At 40.7% G+C, this 23,313-nt stretch overlaps 1 protein-coding gene across 7 annotated transcripts in view; it reads left to right on the top strand.

Moving 5' to 3' along the window:
* Positions 1-23,313, top strand: part of PCBP4 (poly(rC) binding protein 4) — a 97,497-nt gene that overhangs the window by 21,087 nt on the left and 53,097 nt on the right. For 6 of the 7 annotated variants that reach the window (XM_081935666.1, XM_081935661.1, XM_081935662.1 and 3 more), the window contains 11 exons: positions 3,920-4,088; positions 4,619-4,642; positions 4,732-4,764; positions 6,338-6,454; positions 7,174-7,305; positions 7,731-7,859; positions 9,193-9,267; positions 12,770-12,814; positions 13,496-13,571; positions 17,055-17,107; positions 22,662-22,831. In XM_081935666.1, coding sequence (XP_081791792.1) covers positions 3,978-4,088; positions 4,619-4,642; positions 4,732-4,764; positions 6,338-6,454; positions 7,174-7,305; positions 7,731-7,859; positions 9,193-9,267; positions 12,770-12,814; positions 13,496-13,571; positions 17,055-17,107; positions 22,662-22,831 — 965 coding nt within the window. In that variant the 5' untranslated portion in view covers positions 3,920-3,977. Of the gene's footprint in view, positions 1-1,445; positions 1,528-3,919; positions 4,089-4,618; positions 4,643-4,731; positions 4,765-6,337; positions 6,455-7,173; positions 7,306-7,730; positions 7,860-9,192; positions 9,268-12,769; positions 12,815-13,495; positions 13,572-17,054; positions 17,108-22,661; positions 22,832-23,313 lie in introns of all 7 variants that reach the window. The other variant, XM_081935664.1, reaches the window with a different exon arrangement.

The raw sequence follows: 23,313 nt of genomic DNA, 5'->3' as shown, positions 1-23,313 counted from the left end.
ACTGTATTTCTGGAGATCTTATTCACAGGGCCAATCCCAGAAGGATTTAGTCTGATGGTCCTGAAACAATTCCTTGGGGAGGGTTTTTGTCTGTATATTGTCATATGGAAAACCCTGTAATGTCAAACCGGATTGTCTCTGAGGCCAGGAGTTTCAAAATAGCCCTTTATCATATACCCAGTCCTATTTTTAAGCCCTTGGTTGCTTTGTTGTGGTTGAGAACACAGACTGGAGAAATGCTAAATCTTTTGTCCTTCTGCAGTCTCTCTCTCTCTCTTTTCTCTCTCTCTCTCTCTTTCTTTCTTTCTCTCTCTCTCTCTTTTTCTCACTCTCTTCTCACTGATAATATATAGGATGTTTCCAAAAGGGGGAAAAAAGCTTTTGAACCATACTTGGTACACACTACACACATACATCCCAAATTCTAGATGACTGCCAAGACTTTGAGTAAATTAGTAATATTTTCCTATTTATGTATTGATCATGTGGAAGCAGACAGGCACCCAGACAGACAGACGGCATCAATCTCTGAAGTAGCATCAGTTTTCCTAACAGCAAGCACTACTGGGCTGAGCCTCTTAAGGGGCCTTTCTGTAGCAGTTCAGATCTTTTTCCCTCTTGCTAGCCACATGGCAGTTGACAAACGGTTTTCTCATCTACAGCAGCAGAACATTGGCAGATGCCCCACCCTTGTTGGTAGGCGGGCTTGGCTGGGGCCACTGGAAGAAAAATCACTAAGCATTAGCAAGCAATCAAATATATGAAAGATGACCACTTAGCAGCTCTTCCAATGCCTTCCATTAAGCTGTAAAGAAATAGTGAAGAAAAAAAGAGTACCATTTCTTGATTCCATGCCAAAACCTGCATCAATCTCTGCAAATGTTTTCTCTCTCTTAACAGCCTCTCCCCAGCATTTACTTGTATTCAGTTTATCCTATAAATTGAATTTAAGGGAAGTTTTTGATATATATTTTGATATATCGAGAGAGAGAGAGAGAGAGAGAGAGAGAGAGAGAGAGAGAGAGAGAGAGAGAGACTTATTCTTAAAGTGAGACAAAAATATTTGTGGAGATTCTGATGTCTTAGAAAGACAAAGCAAGATAAGTATTTTGAGAAAAAAATAAATATCCAGCATTGCCTTGCAACTAAGGGCTGTGTAATTGTAATACCATTGTTGTGAGATCCATCTGTGACATTGCAATAGAGTTAGCCATGCATAACTCCAATATGATACATAAAAGTATTAGGACAAAGATGAGATGAGATGAGGCAACCACTAGGAATCTTTGCAATATATAAATTCTTTTTTCAGGCCATTTCTCATAACAATCATTTTGGTAAAGCTGAAACTGAGTGCATATAGTTGTTCCTTTCTGTATGTCTATCATCTATGCATTTATATTAATCTTCCTCCAACCTGGCGCTTCTTATAATTCCCCAGATAGCACGGTCAGCAGAGGGATTATGGAAGTTGAACTGCAATACATCTGGAGGACCTCAGCATAAAGCTGATATATCAATAAACAGGTCACTTGATTTTTGTCATTGAGTTATGATAGATATCTGGAGCCAAGTGCCATCTTATCTAAGTAGAGATTTGTGCATATAGAAACACTTGCAATCATAAATTTAAAATCTTTTTTTTTGGGGGGGGGGGCTCTCATTGCTAACCAGAATAATCAGTTTCTTCTGCTTTGGTTTTTATGCGTGGATGATTGCCGGGAAAAGAAGGATCTCAATCAAGGAGGAAATGTATCTTTAGATGTATTGTCCACAGTTTAACTTCGTAACGTTTGCTTTCAGCTATGAAAAATTACCATTCCTTTCCTATCAGGGAGGCATAGATAGATCAATATTATTTCTGGAGCAAGGAGGATAGGAAGGAATGGTTGAGCTGCACATAAGAATTAGACGATCCTCATAATCAACCTTCCCTGATCCATCTGCAGATACAAATAATTCTATAGACTCTTCCTCTTCAAGATACATTCGGAGTAAAAACTTGTCCTACTTGCATAAACAGTTATTCTGGTTTGTAGAAAAAAAAAGCGAAGTGACATGGTTCATCCATAATGCCAAGTCATAAAGCATGTTTTACAAATTATATCTGTATTCACATACCATATGAGGTCAAAACCAAACAACCATATTTGTGACTGCTACCTGTTTATCTGGTAGGTTGGTAAATATGTGTTGGTGGATGAATGCAGTTCCATATGTATGTACTTGAATAAATATGACCTCTATGACTATTCACCCTGCAGTTGCCTTCACTACTGTGTATTGTTTTTGATGTACATGGATTATAATATTTCACAGATCAGATTTAGATACCTGTGTGTTTCCATTCGTTTTCTCCTTCCTAATGGCTAAATAAGCCATATTTGCTTATGGGATGTTTCCCTTCATCACCATTATCATTATTTTCCAGATGCTCTGAGACAGGAGTATCAAGGGATGTTGCATAAAAGCCAACCCCTTCTTACTAACATTTGACTGAACCTTGGTAAGAGCAAATGGCTTTGGATTTGCAGGGCTCTGGAATCTGGAACTTTGTCATCTTTGACTCTGGATGGGGTGGCACTGCTCCAGAAAGACACAGTCTGCAGCTTGGGGGTTCTCCTGGATTTGCAACTCCTGTTGAAGGAACAGGTGGCGATCATGGCTAGGAGAGCCTTTGCACAACTTGTTGCTGTGTGCCAGTTGCAGTCTTTCCTGGAGCAGGATTCCCTGCACTCAGTCATTCAGTCCCTAGTTATCTCACAACTGGACTATTGTAATGTACTCTACATGGGGCTACCCTTGAAGAGCATTTGAAAGCTATAGCTGATGCAGAGTGGAAGCACAGATAGTTCCCCCCCCCCAAAATGGCTCCTGCAATAACACTGCTCCGCGACCTGCACTGATTACTAGTCTGCTTCCAGGTACAAATCAAGGTGTTGGTAATCACCTTAAAGGCCATACTTCAGGGCATGGGTCCGGGTTACTTCTCATCCCATTTGTCAGGCCTGGAAGCCATCTTTTGCATTGGGCCTTCAGGCCTGCCACAATTAATGCTGTGGGAAAATGGGAGGGGGGAATTATATCAGGTATGGCAGATATATAGTCTAAATAACATTCCTTTCTCAGAGAATCAAAGATACCTTGCCCTGCAACTGGAGTAGTGTGACTGGGAAGCATCTCCAGTTGGGACGGTGCCTAATTGGACCATGTGATGGACATTTGGGTGCTGGGCAGGGAATTGAACTTTGGTTTGGGTAGAGAAAACCTGGAAGCTTTCAGATTCAGGGTTTCCCAGATGTGCCAATATGGCATCTCTAATAAAATGGAACTTTGAGAAAACTCAAGAGTCTTCTTTCATTGGGGGTGTTACTTGGAACCCTGACATTAACCCAAATCTGACACCATTGGGATTAGCCCACTCCACTCGTACCAGGAGAGGAGGCATGCTACGGGTCCCGTCAGCCCGAGTATTCCGGCTGGCATGGTCCAGGAGGAGGGCCTTCTCTGCTGTTGCTCCTGCCCTCTGGAACATCTTTCCCTCCGATGTGAGGTTGGCCCCAACCCGCCTATCATTTTGTAAGAAAATGTGCCAGTAGGCTTGGGGCCCCAGTGTGGGATCAGCGCAAAGGAGGTGATTGATTGAGTAATGAGAGATCCCATCTCTCTCCCCACTCCATACCCACCCTCTCCATGTGTCTTTGGTTGTAAGGTTTGATTTCAATATGTTACACTTTAACTAAGATGTAACTGTAAGCCTCCCAGAGTTACCCTATAGTAAGATGGGTGGCCAGTACATTTTATAAACAATACATCAATAAAATACTAATTGTCCTTACCTCTCCAACTTAAGGGGCTGATTTACAAGCAAGGTACCATATGAGACTTTCTGAAATTATTTTTCTTTGCCCATCTGCAGATTTGCCGACTTCAACACCTTCTAAGCCAGGGTGCTGATTTTCCTTAGAAGCAAATCCATGCATTCCTACAGCGTGGCATCACCAGATAGGATGAGTGGCTCAGATAACGGATTGGATGAAACGGAACTCAGCATTACTCTCACTCTCCGGATGCTTATGCACGGAAAGGTAACTACATTAGAACTGCCATATTAGGCTTCAGTCTCGGTCTCTGCGTTGTCAGTAACAAATCTTGCACGGGGCAGAATGGTCATTTGAATGGCAGGGAAGTGTTATTTTGCACATCCCAATATTAAAGTGGTGTGGTACTGTTCCAAATTTGCATGGGAGTTTGAAATATTCTCTCCAACCTATAGTATGTTTTTTTTAGTACTCTGCAGAGATACTTGAGGTGCAGTCATGAATTAATCAGTTAAAGCAAAATAGTGGGTTAAATTGCCAAGGTGACAAGAGTAATACAAATCCAACATTAAGTTTTTTAAAAGATCTAATAGTGAAGGAGAAGAAAAAGAATGATCATAAAAGGAAGAATAACCCTTTCATTTAATTTGTCAAATCATGAATGACCTTTACTTTTTTTTTTGAGAAGGTGTGTGTGATTGCTTTCTTGTTTTCCAGCCAAAAGTATGTGTTCGGGCATTGCTAGACTCTTACAGATTCGGGTATCTCTTCTAACCCAATTTCTCTTGTCTCTGCAGGAAGTTGGCAGTATCATAGGCAAGGTAAGATCGATGTAGGTCACTCTGTGCTTTCAAAATTCCTTTCCTCTACATTCTAAAACTAATTGTCTTTATTGTCCTTAATCCTACAGAAAGGAGAGACTGTGAAGAAGATACGAGAACAGGTAGGCATCATGGGGGAAATAGGCCAAATACAGGTGATCTGCTATTCCAGTGTTTCTCAAATTCAGCAATTTTAAAATGTGTGGACTTCAACTCCCAGAATTCCCCAGCTAACCAATCTGGGAGTTGAAATCCACTCATGTTAAAGTTGCTGAGGATGGGAAGAAGCTATCTACTTAATAGTTCTAGCTGGATGAATTTCTAAGCGAAAAGCAAAAATCTGTTGGGAGAAAGTAGGGAGGCAGAATGAGGATCAAGAGGAAAGTGCTAGGAAATATGGAGAGACAGAAAGTAGGATCAACCTACTTGTGGCCACTATTTTTCTAAATGTAATTCATAATTATTCTACAGTAGATTCTGAAATAATGAATACACTTCCCTCTACCTCTTCATTGTCATTGAATAAACTTAAACACTACTAGATGAGGTCAGTATTTCTACCCTCAGAGGTGTCCCAAAGGTGCTTTTTCAGGAGGCAACTGGACTATCTTGTTTCTTCTTTGAAGGCGTTTCGCTTCTCATCCAAGAAGCTTCTTCAGCTCTGACAGGATACTGTGGAACGGAAGGATTTATATTCCTTGCAGACAACTATTCCCACTATCCTGTCAGAGCTGAAGAAGCTTCTTGGATGAGAAGTAAAACGTCTTCAAAGAAAAAACAAGGAAGTCCAGTTGCCTCCTGAAAAAGCACCTTTGGGACAAGCATGACCTGAATGACTGAGAATCTCTACAGAATCCTCAGAGATGCTTTAATACTCTACTGCATGAACCTGCTCAATGATGGCGCTCTTTCCTTCCAACATTGCTGTGCCATTTTTTTTTTGAAGCTTTACATCATGTCTCTATTGACAATTAACTGACACTGTTGGATGTGCCAGTTTTATTTTAGTATTAATCTAGGTTAAGCTCACAATGCAAAAGACTTCATGAGAACAGGACTGAAAAACAGAAACGAAACAGAATTTATTATCTGTATTAAATATATTACTACATTCTATGATGCAATAATAGTACTATAGGTATGAAGACCATTGATGTTTGAATTTATCCTCTCTTGAAATGAGAGGATTTGATTCTCAAGGAGCAGATTTATTTTTACTCTGTTCAGTTGTGTCCAATTTTTAGGGATTTCCTGGACAAGTCCTTGCAGTTTTTTTCAGCAAGATTTTTCAGAAGTGTTTGCCCTTGTCTCCTTAGGGCTGAGAGAAAGAGAGTGACCCAAGGTGACTTTGTGCCCAAGGTGGGAAGAGAATACACAGCGTCATGGTTTCTAGCCTGCTGCCTTAACCACGACACTAGCAGATTCCTCTCAGAGAAATGCAGGGATGAGAAAAAGAGATGCGAGCCGTGAAGTCCTTGCTTCTAATTTAAATTCAGACTAGGCTCCCCAAACAGACAGGGCCTATCTCTTCTGTTTCTCAGCCACATCTTCAGTATGCAGATAGCGGTCAGCTAACTTGGCAGACTATTGGGATGTTTATGAAACATTTTGTGCGCTTGATAGAAGCGTTCTATAAACAATTAGAAAACTTAAAATGTATTTTCCATGATTATTCCTGCTTTGCTGTGTCTTCAGAGTACTGCCCGGATTACCATCTCAGAAGGATCCTGCCCTGAGAGGATCACTACCATTACAGGTTCCACGGATGCTGTTTTCAGAGCTGTTTCCATGATTGCCTTCAAGCTGGAGGAGGTGAAGTAGCCCCAGTCTCTGCCTGCTGCATGTTGCTCCCAGAGAGCATGTCTTACTTGCTCACATTAAGTATATTGTAGCACTAAAAATATCTTATCAGTTTTCCAATAAAGCTAGAAGCTTTCCAGTGAAAGCTGGCATTGGCCAGATAAACCATGTCTAGTTATTGAGAGCTTACAATGGCTGTTGCGTCTATGATCAAATGGTGAGATTTCATACCGTTCCTGCCAAAAAGAAGGAGTCATGCAATTTATTTTTGAGAACATTGGTTTTGGAGTTGCGTTTTGAATCAGGAAAGGTCTCGATAATTTTCTGGCACGTACTGTATCTTGCTAAAGGATTAAGGTTAAACAGCCATTTATCGTAATGTACTTCTCTTGGTATATATAGTTTAAGTTTCCCTAGGAATTCAAAACGACCATATTAAAGCCAGTGGAGGCGATGTCACTGTATTTATATCTCACCGAATTGTATCTCTGATTTAAAAAAAAATCAAGACAGAATATTATTAGGAATGCAGCATGCAAACAGACAAACAAACCTGAATACCATCAAACAGTGGATCTTAGAAATTAGAAGAACTAGATTCTTAGGATTTATTTATTTTTTTATCCTATAAGGGGCGTTCTAACACAAAATGCTGCATACTAACAATAACTAAATGTGGCTTTGAAAGGATCCCTTTGCACTTGAATTGAATACAAATTCTTTTATTTCAGGATTTGGGAAATGGAGCAACCAATGGAGGCACCATCTCCAAACCACCCGTAACACTGAGGCTGGTCATCCCAGCTAGCCAGTGTGGCTCACTCATCGGCAAAGGTGGAGCCAAAATAAAGGAAATCCGAGAGGTAGAGAACTTCAATGATCATATCTTGTTCACTTGAGCATTACTGTTACTTTCTTTATTTTTTTGTGCCTTAACTTTTTTCCCTTTCTAGTTTCATTGCTATTGATGTGAATACTCCCAGAGCGAATGGCTTAAATCTCAGAAGCCAGCTTGCACACCTCTTTCTTGTTAAATAAAAACTGAAACTAAATTGACAACTTTTTTTTTTCATTTGCATTTCTTTGTGTAAAGTCAAATGAAATATTTTGTTTGTATGAGAAGTCATAGCTATGTCGGGGAAGAGGTATCACAGGAAACATTTAGATCTCTGAATAAATTAGCTCCTTCAACAATGCCATAATAATCTCACGGGATTACAAAATGTTCTTGACCTAGCTCCATGCAAGTAGAGGCTGCTGAGAAAAACAGAGCATTTGTTCATTCCAGACAACAGGTGCTCAGGTCCAGGTGGCTGGAGACCTTCTGCCCAATTCCACTGAAAGGGCTGTAACCGTCTCTGGGGTACCAGATGCCATCATCCAATGTGTGCGACAGATCTGTGCAGTTATACTGGAGGTACAGATTTTGTTTACTCTCATGTGTCGGGCGAGGATAACACTCTGCTCCTTTGTGGAGAAGTGGGGACTTTGAGTTCAGAGGCACTCCTTGGGTACTTCAAAACCTTTTATCTGTTTGGAGTGCCATTCTGATTTTTTTTTCCTGTTTGGCCACTGTGGATACAAAAAACCTCCCCCTCCATTGCAGATATAATTTTAAATGAACAGCGGTGGCAGTAATGCATGTGTATTGTGAGTTGCCCAGAGTTGGCTGTAAGATGAACAGCTACCATATTCCCCCGAAAATAAGACCAGGTCTTATATTAATTTTTGCTTGAAAAGACGCATTAGTGTTTATTTTCTGGTTAGGTCTTATTTTTGAGGAAATATGGTACTAAATGTGTCTGCCTGACGATTTTAACTGGGGCTTATTTTTGGGATAGGGCTTATATTACAAGCATCCTGGAAAAAATCAAGCTAGGGCTTATTTTCCACTAAGGTCTTATTTTGGGGGAAATACGGTAAATGTGAGGGAAGGAGAGAAGGAAGGATGAATGGAAGGAAGGAAGGAAAGCACGCCTGCTGTCTACCTGCTTTTCTACTCTAAGGAGAAAAGATGAACATTCCCGAACCTTTCTTTTCTATTGGGGGTAGCGATTTGATTGATCAGATGGTCTATAAAGAAAGATTTAAGTATACCTCTAGCACATTACTGTAAGTCCTATTTTCAGTTGACAGATCTATTTCTTAGGAAAGCAAGCAAGCAAGCAAGCAAAAAAGGGCATTTACATAACTGTTGAGTCAGACATTTAAATGAGTTAAGTATCAAGTACCCTCTTCTAGATACTGTGCTTTAGGATTTCAGGCAGGAATCTTTCTCGGTAATGCCTGACCTTCTGAACACCAATCTGGTGCTCCCTTTCTGAGTTGTTTGCCTGGGAAACTTCTCCCACCTTGATTGCACAGGGGAAGATGATTTCCTTAGCAGAAATCTTGGAATAGTTTTGATTCATCAAAATCTCCAGTTTGCTGGATAGCCGTGTCAATTTCCTTCCCAAAGGATATAGAATAAGTAGCAATTTTTCTTACTCTCTTGTATTCTCTTCTTTTAATTGTCTAAATAGGGGCAAGAGACTAAACATGATCAAAGGTGATCTTTTACTTTTCATATCCTGCCCATGTCTGAAATTACTCAGCATAACCAAATGGGAGTTAGCTAAAAATATCCCCTCTTGATGTAATGCCAGAATGCCTGTTGTATGAGAGAAGGCAGTGCCTGTTGGCATCAGAAATCAGTTTGGGGTACGGAAAGATATAATTGTGCAGTGATACTTCCTTCTGATTTCCTCCAGTCACCCCCAAAAGGTGCCACGATTCCTTACCATCCCAGCTTGTCCTTGGGACCGGTTCTTCTGTCAGCCAATCAGGTAAGAGACCTTTAAATAAACTATCAGTAGATCATTTTGCCAAGACTGTTACGATAGCATTTATGGGAAGAGGTTCGAAAAATGGGAGTTGGATGGGCCAACAAGAAAACCCTGGGAATGAAAGGCAGAATGTGAGAAAGTACTAAGAAGAGGTTGAGCAGGCCAGTAGGAATGTGCTGGGAATGTGGGGGAAGATCAGTAGGAATATTAGCTGCAGCAGTGGGAAAATGATTGAAAAGGGGAATGCAGTATCCAAACCAGCTTCTGCCTGATGTAGATAATACTCCCAACATAACTGGAATCTGGATTGCCATTATTTGAGAGCAGTAGTAATACACTATTGGGAGGGGCAGCTTGCCTGTTTACAATATGTGTGCAATAGTGGAAGTGGCCAGCTATAAAACATTTCCTGGCAGACAAACTGGGAAGGTTGCTATCAGTGGTGGGTTTCAATTTATTTTACTACCGGTTCGCTCATGCATGCTCGCGCAATGTTTCTGTGCAGAAGAGGTTGGGCGGAGCCTCCCGCCGCTGCCACTACCGGTTTGCCTGTCTGGGGAGAACCAGCAAACTCCCACCTCTGGTTGCTATCTTCTCCTGATGTTAACCCAGGGGTGAAATCCAGCAGGTTTTGACAGGTTCTGGAGAACCAGTAGCGGGAATTTTGAGTAGTTCAGAGAACCGGTAAATGCTACCTCTGGCTGGCCTCAGAGTGGGGTGGGAATGGAGATTTTACAGTATCCTTCCCCTGCCACACCCACCAGGCCGCACCACACCCACCAAGCCATGCCCACAGAACCGGCAGTAAAAACATTGGAATTTCACCACTGTGTTAGCCCCAATAATGCTCTCCACCACTTAAAAAAAATTTGCATTGGTGGGTGTGATTCCAAAGAAACCACTGGATACGTTTTTATCTTCTGGGGCTGAAATATTTTCTTGTAAAGGAAGGAGATGCTAGAAACTGTTTGTCAGGCATGAAAAACAAGATTCACACAGTTAAGCTGATTTATTGCAAAAAGATCTGGGTACAAAAATTTCAACTAACTGATGAGCACCTGGTTAGAGTTATATAAGGGTCAATGGCACTCAAAGAGTTTGGAAGGAGGTTTGGAAGTTCGTTTGTGGCTACATAGGGATTGTAGGCTGATCCCTCTTTAACTCCACCCCCAAGTTCTGCCGTTCCTTCTCCTACACGGTGCTTTGTTTGCAGCATATCAACTTCCCATGTATTCCTGTATCATTAAAGGAATCTAACCAAAAAGAGTCCAGAGTTGATGAAAATACCTATGATCTTATTTATGTTTGATGATAGCATATAAATTAAATAAATAACATATTGTTTGCCTTGAAGACCACAAAAGGATTTTCTTTAATTTGAGCATCCTGAAAGGAACTCCAGTGATTCTCAGCAGTCCCTGGAGCGAGAGAAGCTGACCATGCACTGAGCAATCATTTCTTGCATCTCTATAAGTCAGGACAAGACATTCTTAGTAAGAGATTCTGATTGAAGAGTGAGGTTTAAGGGGTGGTTTCAGAATTTGAGAGAGAGAGAGAGAGAGGGAGGGAGAGAAATACAATCAAGTTTGTCAACGTCAACTCCAGGTTTTATCTGTTCATTTATCTAGAGCCACAGGACTGATAACCAGGTCTTGAGGGAGTTCCGGATTATCATGGATGGAGCTAATCTAATATTTGAGAGAAATAATGTTTCAAAAGAGTTTGGATTAGGGTTTACAGTTAGGATTAGACCACCGCAGGGAAGATAGGTCCCTAACGGATGGTACCCATATGCCATTTCTTTCTAATACTAGCATTGAGACCTTAGTACAAGCTAACTGCTAATAAGAGCCAAATAAAAGCAGAATGAGCCATAAAAGAGGAAGAAAAACGTTCTTCATCAAAGCTAAATAATAACAATCTATATATAAAAATGGCCATCTGTGTGTGTGTGTGTGTGTGTGTGTGTGTGTTCCAGCATAACTCTGGAACGCCTGGAGCAATTTTAACCAAACTTGGTATACAGATGACTTACTCTCTGGAAACAAATACTGTGGGGGGTAAGACACCCCTAACACCCCTCAGAGTGTGTGTTCTGTTAATCTACAGCCTGTTGTACCTTAAAATGGCTTCTATTGTACTGCCGTAAAATGTCTTCTACTGTACAGCGCGGTGGAGTTGCCATGGTAATGGCTTCACAGTATTCCACAAGGGGGCTTCTTCTGGTAAGGGGGAAAATCCAATATTAGAATACCAGGTTATCAGCTAGTTGACAATATAATGCAGATTCTGAAGTATCATAATTTCAATTTCTCCCAGACAGGATTGCCATCTGAACCTATAAGGGAGAAAACACAATATTAACTTTAATAACTTTTTATACTGCAGTACAACTGAGAAACATTAACTACTGTTTAAAAATTAAAACGTATTTACTAGACAGCCAAAGATGTATGAGTTGATGCACAAAAATGCTGAATGGCTGCATAAATCAAATTACTACTGCATATACTAAATGCTCTTAGTAAAATGAATGAGGGTGACTTAGTCTTAGCCAGTGACAAAGCACTGATATATATTCAACTTTTCTTGGTAACAATCAGCATTAATTGTAAAGGTGTAATGGTGTGGATGGCCATTTTAAAATAATATATTGTAGTACTTAACTCTTCTGAATTTTAAACTCAGAGCATCTCATTTACATTTCAACTCAGATAAAATAGATCTGAGGAGAGGAGAATATTGTGTGAATTGAACAAATTAAAACCTTAAAACATTAGATATGGAAATGGCCATATTTTTTTTGTAAATGAAAAGACTTGTTGCATTGCTCAGGCCATTCAATCAAGCTTTTGTTTTGGCTAGTCCTTACAAAATGTATTTTTTGAACTGGTATGTTGAATGTTATGTATTCAAGAGACAAAACTACCCAGAATTCCCTGCATGATTATAAAACGTCTGGTCGAATTTCTACAGCTCCTGAGTCCTTTTGTTCTTTAAAACATTTTTATAATGGAGAGATCGTTGAGTATATTAGTTTCTAGAGCTGTGCAGTGCTTTGGATTCTGTTCCAAAAGGGCACTTCAGGGTGCATAATGGTTTAAATGCCGCACCTGCCTGCAACCATTTAAAGCAGCCGAGTCTTTCTCTGGCAGCAAGAAAGGCTGAGACTCTACCTAGGGTAGCATCAGAGGGACAACTCTGCTTTAAAGAATGGCAGACAAGTGCGATGCTTGCTTGGATTCTGATGTACCTTTTAAAAATCAAATGGGAAATGTTGTCCAGTTCTCTAAATTTCCAGGATATCTACTTTCGTTTTGTTGCTGTTGTGGTTTCTTTTTTTCCTGCTGCAACTGCACCTGCCACTTTTCCTCCCTGCTTTTCTCTGTGATTTTCTTTCTTTCTTTATTCTTAAACCTTTTCAGTAAATGAACTTTTCAAGGAAGAGCTAATATATTTTCAGAATATCTTTCTTCTTTGTTATTTTTTTCCCCTTTCGTAGGGATTTTCCATGCAAGGGCAATACAGTGGAATATCTCAAGCTGAGGTGAGTCCAGCTGGCAAGCTATATTTAAACTCCAGGTCTTCCCCTCTGTGGTCCTCACATCTTGTTTTTGGTCTCTGGACTTGACCCATCCTATGCTTCTTTTCTTGAAAAGATTATAGAAGCGTCATCTTTCCAACCAGGTGTTTCAAGCATATTGGCCTCTGTAGTGTCTGGAGATCACAGACAGATCTTGGGGGCACCGTATTGTGGGCAGATATTAAAGGCTGTTGCTGAATTTACAAAAACAGACAAAAGCACTTAGAATGACTCCGTTTTAACCAGTCAATGAATCTTGACCTTCAGGAAAAACCTGTCTTTGTATCCTTAGTGGTAACTCTGTTTAACTGGATGGAGACGATCCTACAGCTATGGCCGAAACCTAATTTAAAATTGGCATGAACCATAGTGAAAAAGAGCCTCTGTTATGAGCTCAAGATTGCCTCATAAAAGATATCTTCATACAATTTACTACCCAGACTTATTTGAAACAGTAATACAAACACAGTGTTCGATAGAGTTTCATTTCACATACAGGTGAAATGAAACACAATTTTTTCAGCCATGATAAAATCTTCAGCTTTCAGAGACCCTTCAAGATACTGTCAAGAACCACTTATATAGAATTGACGATTATTTATATTTAAGGGTTATCTGGTGTTTTTTTTTCTTCCTGTTGTGCAGGTGACAAAGTTGCAGCAGCTTTCGGGACATCCTGTCTCATTTTCATCCTTGGCACAAACTCCATCTCTAGTTGCAGGTAAGAGAGTTAGTGTAAGAGTTCTGAGATTAAGATAAAGCTATATAATTTCTGATAATCTCAGATTCTTAATTATAGTTTAAAGTTTTTGCAACTATACTTTTTTGCAGAGAGAGTAGACAGAAACATATTTACAAATAAACCTAATTACCGTTTCCCCCAAAATAAGATCTCCCCAGATAATAAACCCAATCCAGCTTTTGAGCACATGCGCTAAAATAATCCCTTCCCCAAAAATAATCCCTCCCTGAAAATATTGCAATACAGCAGCAGCCATGAGGTGACCACTCTTGCCATCTCCTACATTTCAAGAATAATAAGACCGCCCTGAAAATAAGGCCAAGCGCTTATTTCAGGGGTCAAAAGAAAATAAGACCCTTTCTTATTTTCAGGGAAACATGGTAGTAGTAATTTTTCACCAAAAAAGTCATTACAACAATATAATGTGAACAAATAAAACATTACATTCAAAAGAAAAATGTGTGTCTTTTATTGAAATGTAAACAGCATTTTTATTAGAGTTACAGATAAACTTAAGGAGTCATTCTTTCATGTCATACTTTTGAATTGCATAAAATAGGCCTAAAAATGCATCTGCATTAAAATGATTTTTACAGATCAGGCAGAGGATTGGCAAGAGATATGATGTTGGTATTGGTAACTGATGTGAAATCTAATGAATTGTTAAGGATTTATTTGGGATATAAATGCTAAAAGAAGAAAGCAAAAGAATTGTGGAAAGCACAATTGAGAGCCTCTATCAAGACATTTATATTTCTAGCCTGTGATTTTCTAGCAGCCTGACTCACTCTCCCATTCTCTTAAGTGTGAGCATTATCCCAAGTTAGCAAGGTATTATGGAAGTGGTGGTCCAGCATTCATGGAGGATGCCGGGTTAGTAAGGCTATCTTTCATGGAAAAATAAAACAATCTAAGGAATAATTTTTTAAAAAAATTATTAGGGAAGCTTGAGTCAGAGACATAAATAGGATATATGTCTGTAAAAGTACACAGTTGTTGTGGTAGCTTCATCGGGGTAATGATAATGGATTTTTTAATGTGCACCTCAATTTTATAATCTCCAGGACAGTCACCCACTTATTAAGATGCTTACAGAGCCCAATTGCAGATCACTTGGGTCATTCTCAGTCTGCTTGAAAAACTGTAATTGACTGCGCCAAACAGAGACATCTGGATTACATCATCTACAGCAGGACAGGAAAGAAATATGGCCAGAGAGGGAGGGAGAAAGCTGTTAGTCCAATTTCCAAAGTGGTTCTCATCTTCTAGAACAATCGGTGGCTATTTCCTAAGCACCGACCAGAATCCTAATTCATAATAAGTCCTGGTATATTGAATAAATTGCAGTACACTGAGTTCATACATAACCAAAGCAGAACCTGTAGCTTACGGAGAACAATTATTGCACTCACAAAAACAGGATAAGCTGAAACCGTAGAAGCCACATCACAGCTTAGCATTGTTTAAATCCAGATGTAAAAATAAGTTCTAGAGCACCATCAGTTAGTCTCCCTGTTAAAGAAGAATATTTTGAAATTCACCTTACTAGCCAACAGTATTTTTTGTTTTTATTAACTCTTTATTTTCAATATATCCATTATAGCAATCTTCAGATTAGAATACAGAAGAGAGGAACAAAGGAAATCAGCTCGAGGGGCCAAGCATACACTCTTTCTCAATGTCTCCCATTTTCTTTCTCTAAATCTCACACACACACACACACACACACACACACACACAGAGACACACAGAGACACGGGGGTGGGGGTGGACGTGTGTGAAGGAATAAGTGATTTTGAATAGGCCTTCGTATGTCTTGGGCACTACTTGAAACTTTGCCTGGATACAGATCAGCAACCTGTATAGTTGTTGTAAAGATGAGATCTCATGCTATCTATAGCAAATCTTGAAAAGCAACTTTGTGGCAGCAGTCAGAACCAGCAGATGATTTGGAGCAGTTTTCAAACGCAGCCCCACACCAAGCGCATTGCAGGAATCCAAGTGAGGCATAACGAAGGCATGTAGCATTCTGACTGGATCTGATATTGCTGAAAATAGCTTTAGCATCTTTGTTCTTATCACAGAAAGGCCATTAAGCAAAGAACAAAGCAACAGCTTGCACAACATCCTTTGATTTTGCCCTAATGTAAAACCTATGCACAGGACAGGAAGCCACCATCCACACAAACACAACAAAATAGACTCGCTCCATGTGGCAAAGGAGTGAGACAAAATTTTCCCCTTATTTTTTTTAAATCTACATCCTGAATATATATTGAGGGAAACTAGATTAGAAAAAGATGAGTGTGGTTTTAGAGTTGGAGGAAGAAACATCAATAGCCTTAGCTATTCTGATGATGCAACATTACATGAACACCTGAAAATGCAAATGATTTCATTGCACAGTGGTTTTTCCTGTGACACTTTATGGAAATGAAATCTTAACAACAACTGTACAGATTGATGATCTGTATCCAGGCAAAGTTTCAAGTAGTTTGAAGAAGCAGGCTAGAAAGAGTATTGATATTTTAAGATTTTTGGCCATCCAACAGTGATGTTGGATGGCCAAAAAACCGATAATGGATCATAGAACAAATCCAGCTATGGTTCTTATTAAAGAGACAAATGCCCAGGTTCACATAATCATATTTTAGACATATCTGGAGCTCTCTTGAGAAGTCTGTAAATTGGAAATATAAGCAAAAAGAAACAGAAGAAGACACCCAGGTATATGGACTCAATTACAGAAGCAGTGGGTGCAGGCACTGTTATAAGATTTGAAGGAGGGATCATCCTGGAGAAGGTCCATCTGTGTGGTCGCTCAGAGTCAACATTGAATTGATGGATTCAGTTATTCCAAGAAAAATTAGGAGCTGCTGAACATCTGGATGAAGCTACAAGTCCAAAGTTGAAATCTCTCCTAATAGAAGGAGCTCAAAAAAAACAATGCATAAGAAGCCTTATTTTGGGTTTGTTTATTCATTCATTGAACTTGGCTTATCCAAGTAGTCCCAGTAAAAATGCAGCAAAAACCCAGGCAATTGAACCAAAACTCTTAACCATCTGAATAAGGACAAGGATTGTTTCTTACGTTGACAAAAGAGTATCTGTAGCCAATGGGGTCTGCATCGAGCAGGAAGAGGCAGGGATAGGCTGGAATTCCACTGGGACTATCTAAAATTAGTCCTGTGTAATGTGACCTAAGTGAAATGGCATAAAACAAAAGCCTCTTCTTGGAGCTGCTGATTGCTTTGCAAGAGCTGGGAAGCCATCCAATCCTTTTTGTGTCCTCCCTGCTCTTTGTAACTAGGGTGCCTAGAAAGGGTCTTTAAGATGCTAACGTTTCAGTTCTAGCTTATTCTAGGGAAGGCAGGATTATGAAATACCCATTCAAGGAGTAACCAGGGGGGTAGCCAAAGGGCCCCCAGTAATTCTGTGTCTTCTTTCTCTCTTTCTCCGTAGGCCTGGATGCAAACTCTCAGAATAGCTCTCAGGAGTTTCTAGTTCCCAATGATGTAAGTCAGACTTTGATGTGAGCTGCCTACTCTGCTAGGCTAATGCTGTGGTTTGGTTTGGTCTTTTGTTTGCTCTGCTGTAATTGTACCCACTTCCGTTCCTCCCATTTCACATCAGTATAAAAGCTCATTGGGCATAAATCCAGACCCTTTTTCATTCCTTTCCTCTGCTCCTGTTCACCAAGGTCTGTAGAGAGGGACTCCATTCTGATAAAAGCAGAAATCTGCTCCCCAGCCAAATCTTTCCCAACAAAGGGCTAGGTTTTTGCCAAGCAACTATGTCAGAATCAAAAATCCGAATTCTTTTCTTGTTGCCATTGAGAAAGCTGCCTTATGGCAGGCCCAGCTATTTTTTTTCAACTGGACCAATATTGTTTACTCCGATGGATAGCAATTCTGCAGAGTCTTGGATAGAGAAAGGGCTTTGACTTCATCTGTTTTTTTGACCTAGAGAAGCCAGTTAATGATTTGGAAATCATCTTCTTGGGAACCTTGTGTTCTGCCACAGAACTATGGTCTTTGAGGGATATAGTTAGGTAGCAAACAGCTCTTAAAAATAGAATGAATATGCTAGCCATCTACAACAAGCACAGGACACTTTTTTAAATTCGAGACAATGCTGTTTTTAAATGTAATTATTTTTAGCTTTTAAGGCTTGCAAAAAGTGTGGCAGGATACAGTAATTTCATTAGACTTCGGAAAACTTGAAAATTCAAGATCTTTTTTTAAAAATTGGCATTGTGTGGCTTGTTTGTTTTAAGATAAAATGGGTTGTCGGACCTCTTAAACATTTAGCATACCTATTTTAAGAAATTAGTTTTGCCCAGAGTTCTTGAGAGGCAATGCACCGCCTAGAGTTCAGGAATAATATGCTCTCAACATAAAATATTTATTGACAAATGCATTACAGCAGTGATCCTCAGACTGTGGTCCATATTGTCACAGGGCCCACGCAAAGGATTGAAGAAATGTTATGATTCAAATCTTGAGTTAAGTCTTGATTGTCCATGGCTACAAAAGGTATTTAAAGGAGGTCCGTAGTGAAGAAAAGGTTTAGAACCACTGGACTACGATACTGCAATTTGTTTTTACCAGTTCCAGCTTCTGGATAGTAAAGAAGGTAAATTCAAGGACAAACTCATGTAGTGTCCATTACAGGTGTCTTAATGAGCAATGTCAACAGTGTTAGTTCTTGTGGCAAAATTCTGTTTCAGACAGGGTTACAAATAGCATGTCTGTCAACAACGGGGGGAAATCCCCCAGTTACAGCCTCAACCAGCTCACCCACCATATGATGAGAATCCTGAAGGATCCCAGATTGTAGCCCCACTCATTCAGGAGTAATATTTCCTGTCCAAGATAAAACACGGAGTCTGATGCATGAACAGCTCTATTTTGCTTGGATTCTGGTCTTTCCTATTCTATTCCACCCAGACTCTTACAGTCTTCAGATATGAGGACAAAGCATCTGTAGCATAGCCCAGTATAGTAATACAAAGAAGATGTTCATGTAGATATAAAACGGGGCAAGGGAAGAGAAGGAGGACAAGCCCTATAGTATCCCACAGGAGAGTAGCCACTGGGCCAACTCTTCATTATATCTGCCAAATGGAACCACTGTGAAATGGTACTTCCAACCTTCAGCTGAGGAGTTTGCGAGGGCAAACAGTCTGGAAGAACACCTTGAACTCAAAGGCCTCTAGGAGGAGGAGGAGACTAAAAGTAGGGCATTGCACCATCTGGAATCTGACAAAGATAATTAACTTGAGTGACCTGTGCTACCTCTATCCCAGGTCTAAGCACAAAGACTATGGTGTTATTTATAACTCTGCTAAGACAAAGAAGCAGGTGGAAAGCCAATTCCTAAGCTTAGTAATGCTTAAAAGTCCAAGCTTCATCGCCCTACCTAAGACAAACGTTTTAAAGAATAATGCAATCTATACCAAGGTGGCCATCCCAGGGAGGAAGGTTCGAAATCACAATTTGAGTTTTAATACTAATTGTGCTTCTGCATCTTTCATGGTAGCCTGACACGGAAACGTGTAACTTAATTGTTGTACCATGAAGGGATTATCTGGAAACAATGGAATCTTCAGACATTAAAGGAATTACAGTTTGTTTTGCATTCACAGTTACTTGAGTCTGATCAGCATTTGGCTTTTTCCTTTTGTCACAAGGTTCAGTTGTCATTGCGGTTTGTAAAGGAATGTAGAGATGATTTTGGAAAGGAGTAACTGCTGAGGGGAATGAAACAACAACTCAATCCTGAGAAAGTGAGAAAGAATCTCAAAATAGTCCTGTCTTGATTCTGTTTCGTGTAAGAGAGGGCAGAGAGAAAGTATTGTAGACTTTCACGATACTGTTATTATACCCTACTACAGTAACATAGCATTCCTAGAATCTTTGTGGGGCCCGTTTCCTCTCCTGGCCTACCTCACAGGACTAGCAGTAGTCAGCAAGGCACAGTAATCACACAGGAAACTCCTAAGAGAGAGGGATGGAAAAGATGCATTTTAAACCCACTTTCCCCCCAACTTCAGGAGCCTCACACTCACTCCTCCCTGGGAGCAAAAGCCAGAATATCAAGCTAAAAGAAGAATGTGCCAGTTGCTCACCCACACAGCCAACCCAGCTGCAAGCTTGCTCTGCAGATACTGTTGGGGAAACTGAAGACTTTATTCAGTCATTTTTGAAGGCAGGAAGCATGTGGGTAGTAAGCAACATTGACCTTTACATAGCGCCCCAATTTTACATGCAGAAGGAAAAGAAGGATGGAATATTTTCTTTAAAGAAAAATGTCTTACAAAACAAGCTGGGCTGCTTTATTATTATTGTAGGTCAGTTCCTGCCACAGTCTGGTAGAAACCTAAACTACATGACTTAATTATTATTTTTCCTTTCCCATTCAGTCTCTCGCTTGTCTAATAGAAGGTGGTTCAGTCCAACAAATCTTTGCAGCTAAATCGCTTAAAGAGCACAATCCTGGCGACCCACTCAGCTACAAACAGGATTGATGCTGTCCTTTGCTAACATCTGAGTTGGAATCCGTGCCTCCCAGAAAAGGACAGTATCCCTGGCATGATGAATCTGGCCAGTTCTATATTAGATCCATGGGCCTCCTGACTGGTGATGGCCATGCAGTGATGTGCCATTGGTCAGTGTGGTGTGTTTCTTTGAGAGAAGGGTGGCCCTTCCTGCCTTGAACATAGTGCCCTCTCTTCAAAAAGCCTTTGCTGGACCCAACTGTCCTAGACCATTTTCATCCAGGTTCCAACTTTCCCTGGAAAGGGAATTTTGTGGCGTATGTCACTAGGTTACATTCTCAGTGGCCCCTGAAAGATTCAGATTGTCCGGACTAATTTCAGTCTGGTTTCGGACCAGGGCATAATATCAAGCTGGTATTAGAATTTGTTGATAACTTTGATGGAGTCAGAACAAAGGAACTGTAATCATCCTGGTTCTACTTTAATCTCTTGGCAGTTTTTGATAACATCAATCCTGGTATCTTTCTGAACTGCCTGAAGAGAGTAGGAGGTGGAGAGAAAATGTTCCTGTGGTGGTTTTCCTTTCTCTGTGGTTGGGTTCAGTCAGTATGGACAAAGAGGGAGAAATTGAGCCAGAATCCTGGCTCTTAAGCAGGAGGGCTTAAGGTTTGTTGTTCCCACCTCTCCTGATTAGCATCTGCATGAGGCCACATACTGAAGCGATCTGTCAATTTGGGGTCAAATTATGCATCTTGGCTTAGAGGGAGCCAAATGATATTATCAATGTCTAATTCCAGTATGTGGAGGTTGTATGATCCTGGCTTGGAAAGGATGAGCTTAGGCTCATCTCTGACAAGACTGAGTAGCTGTGAATGTTTGCACCTCCTGAGTCTGGAGAGGTTTCATTGTTAGTCCCAAATAGGATTGTACTCCCCTCTCAAGGACTGGTACAAAATTTGGAGTCTTCTTGGACTCATAGCTTTTGCAACAACTGGAGGTTATGGCCAGAAAACTTTGACATAATTTATCTAGTGTTCTACTTTGTAGCCATACTTAGACTGGGAGGTGTTAAGATAGGCACTCATGTTTTTATCACCTTATGGACACCAATTCATTGTACATGAAGCTGCTCTTGAAGCTGTAGCTTGTCCAGAATGCAACAGTGTGAGCAATCTGGGGTGCCATGGTATGTCTCTATAATAACCTTTACATGAGCTAAAATGATAGCTCCACATCAGTGGTGAGATTCAAACATTTTTACTACCGGTTCTGTGGGTGTGACTTGGCAGGTTCTGTGGGTGTGGCTTGGCAGAGGACAGATACTGTAAAATCTCCATTCTCTCCCCACTCTAGAGAAAGGAAACTGTAAAATTCCCATTTCCTCCCGATCAGCTGGGACTCGGGAGGCAAAGAATAGATGGGGGTGGGGCCATTCAGAGGTGGTATTTACTAGTTCTCTGAATTACTCAAAATTTCCGCTACTGGTTCTCCAGAACTGGTTAGAACCTGCTGAATACCACCTCTGCTCCACATGCAGTTTAGGTGTTGGTTATCATGTGTGAAGTGCTTCATGACTTAGGACCTGGTTATTTGAGGAAACCATCTATCTCCAGTAGTCTGTCATATTCTGTAGTTATTTGATAAATAATTGATTAAATAATCACCCAGTTAGACCCAGAAACAGGCCTCTGTCACGCAACTCCCTCTGGAACACAATTTCCTTCCAGATTTATATAGCTCCATCCTGGCCTTATTTAAACAAGCCCATAAAATCTGACTCTATCCTTAGGCCTCAGGTTAGATTGGATGATAGACCCCTTTTTGCTGTTTCAATCTGAGGAACATCTGTTTCTGAATGTTACTTTTCTTTTTGGGAAGGTATTTCTTTCGTTTTAGTGCTGTATCCCTTTTGTGACAGATTGGGATGGCCTATCAGTTTCATAACTTAAATAAGGCATTACTGCATTTATTTGTATCTTGGGGGGGTTTCTTGCCTAAAAAGTAAACATTACTGTAAATAAGGCACCGACAGTCCCCGGTTTCTCACTGCAAGAAATCTATCACTTAATGATTCAGTATTCTCCATGCAACTTAGTTCAGCTGTTTTCTTGATATCACTTGACAACATCGCTAGGCCTCGCTGCCTTAGGAGAGTGAGGAAAGTCCTCAGGGACGACTCACACCCTGGTCAGCCCTTCTTTATTCTCCTACCATCTGGAAGGAGATATAGAAGCATAAGCAGCCACATAAACAGGCTGAAGAACAGTTTTTATACGTGGGCTGTCAGACTGCTGAACGAAACATAACTCTACAACAATATAGTACAATTGACGTGCAATAAGTTCACGTGGTGCAATAGGACTGGGTGTTTGTTAGTAGGATTCACTGGGCTAGGGATTTTTTGTCTTTCACTGTGAGTTGTATTGTGCTGGGAGGGGGGTGCATGAAGGGAGGCTCAGCCAATCTCATTGTACACATGTTGTACTCTGACAATAAAGGTTTGAATTCTTGGGGGATGAAATTCCTCGCACCCATCCCTCCTAAAGGCGATTCTTCTTTGTTCCCCTTAGCTGATTGGCTGCATCATTGGCCGCCAGGGGAGCAAGATCAGTGAGATTCGGCAAATGTCGGGAGCGCACATCAAGATCGGGAATCAGACAGAGGGTTCTTCCGAACGTCATGTGACCATCACAGGCACACCAGTCAGCATCACTTTGGCTCAGTACCTCATCACAGCCTGGTAAGAGCCTCTGGGGGAGATGAGGCAGGGAGGAGACCTCATGGTCACAGATATATGCAGGTATTGCTGTGGCTTCCTCCTCCTCCTGTGTCTAAGCCCTGGGACTTATAGATGGATAGCTTTGCAGGAACCGAAAGGCAACCCTTGGCTATGGTGGGTGAGTTGTCAGTTTGCAACCATTCTGCCTTTTATTTAATAAACAGGAATGTTAAACAGTTAACATCCTGCCACACACCCCCATGAGGGAGGGGTGGTCAATAGTTTTGCACACTGTCTCTCCAGCCTAGATGACAGCCTCCAATCTTTGAGTTTCTCATGAGCCAGCCTAAGACTATTATCATTAACTACAGTATTTGGGGCAGCTGCCTCTGCTTTCCCCTCAAATTCCCCTTGCAGCTGCAAGTACCGATGCGGCCTTCAGTTCCGTTCAGAAAGAACTCTTGTTTTCAGTGTGGAATAACTGCCTATTATCCACAAAACGA

Source organism: Natrix helvetica (genome assembly GCF_964273705.1).
Source record: "Natrix helvetica genome assembly, chromosome: 1".
Taxonomy (NCBI): Eukaryota; Metazoa; Chordata; class Lepidosauria; order Squamata; family Natricidae; genus Natrix; species Natrix helvetica.
The sequence above is the reverse complement of the archived record's forward strand: the minus strand, read 5'-3'. Positions and strand labels throughout refer to the sequence as shown.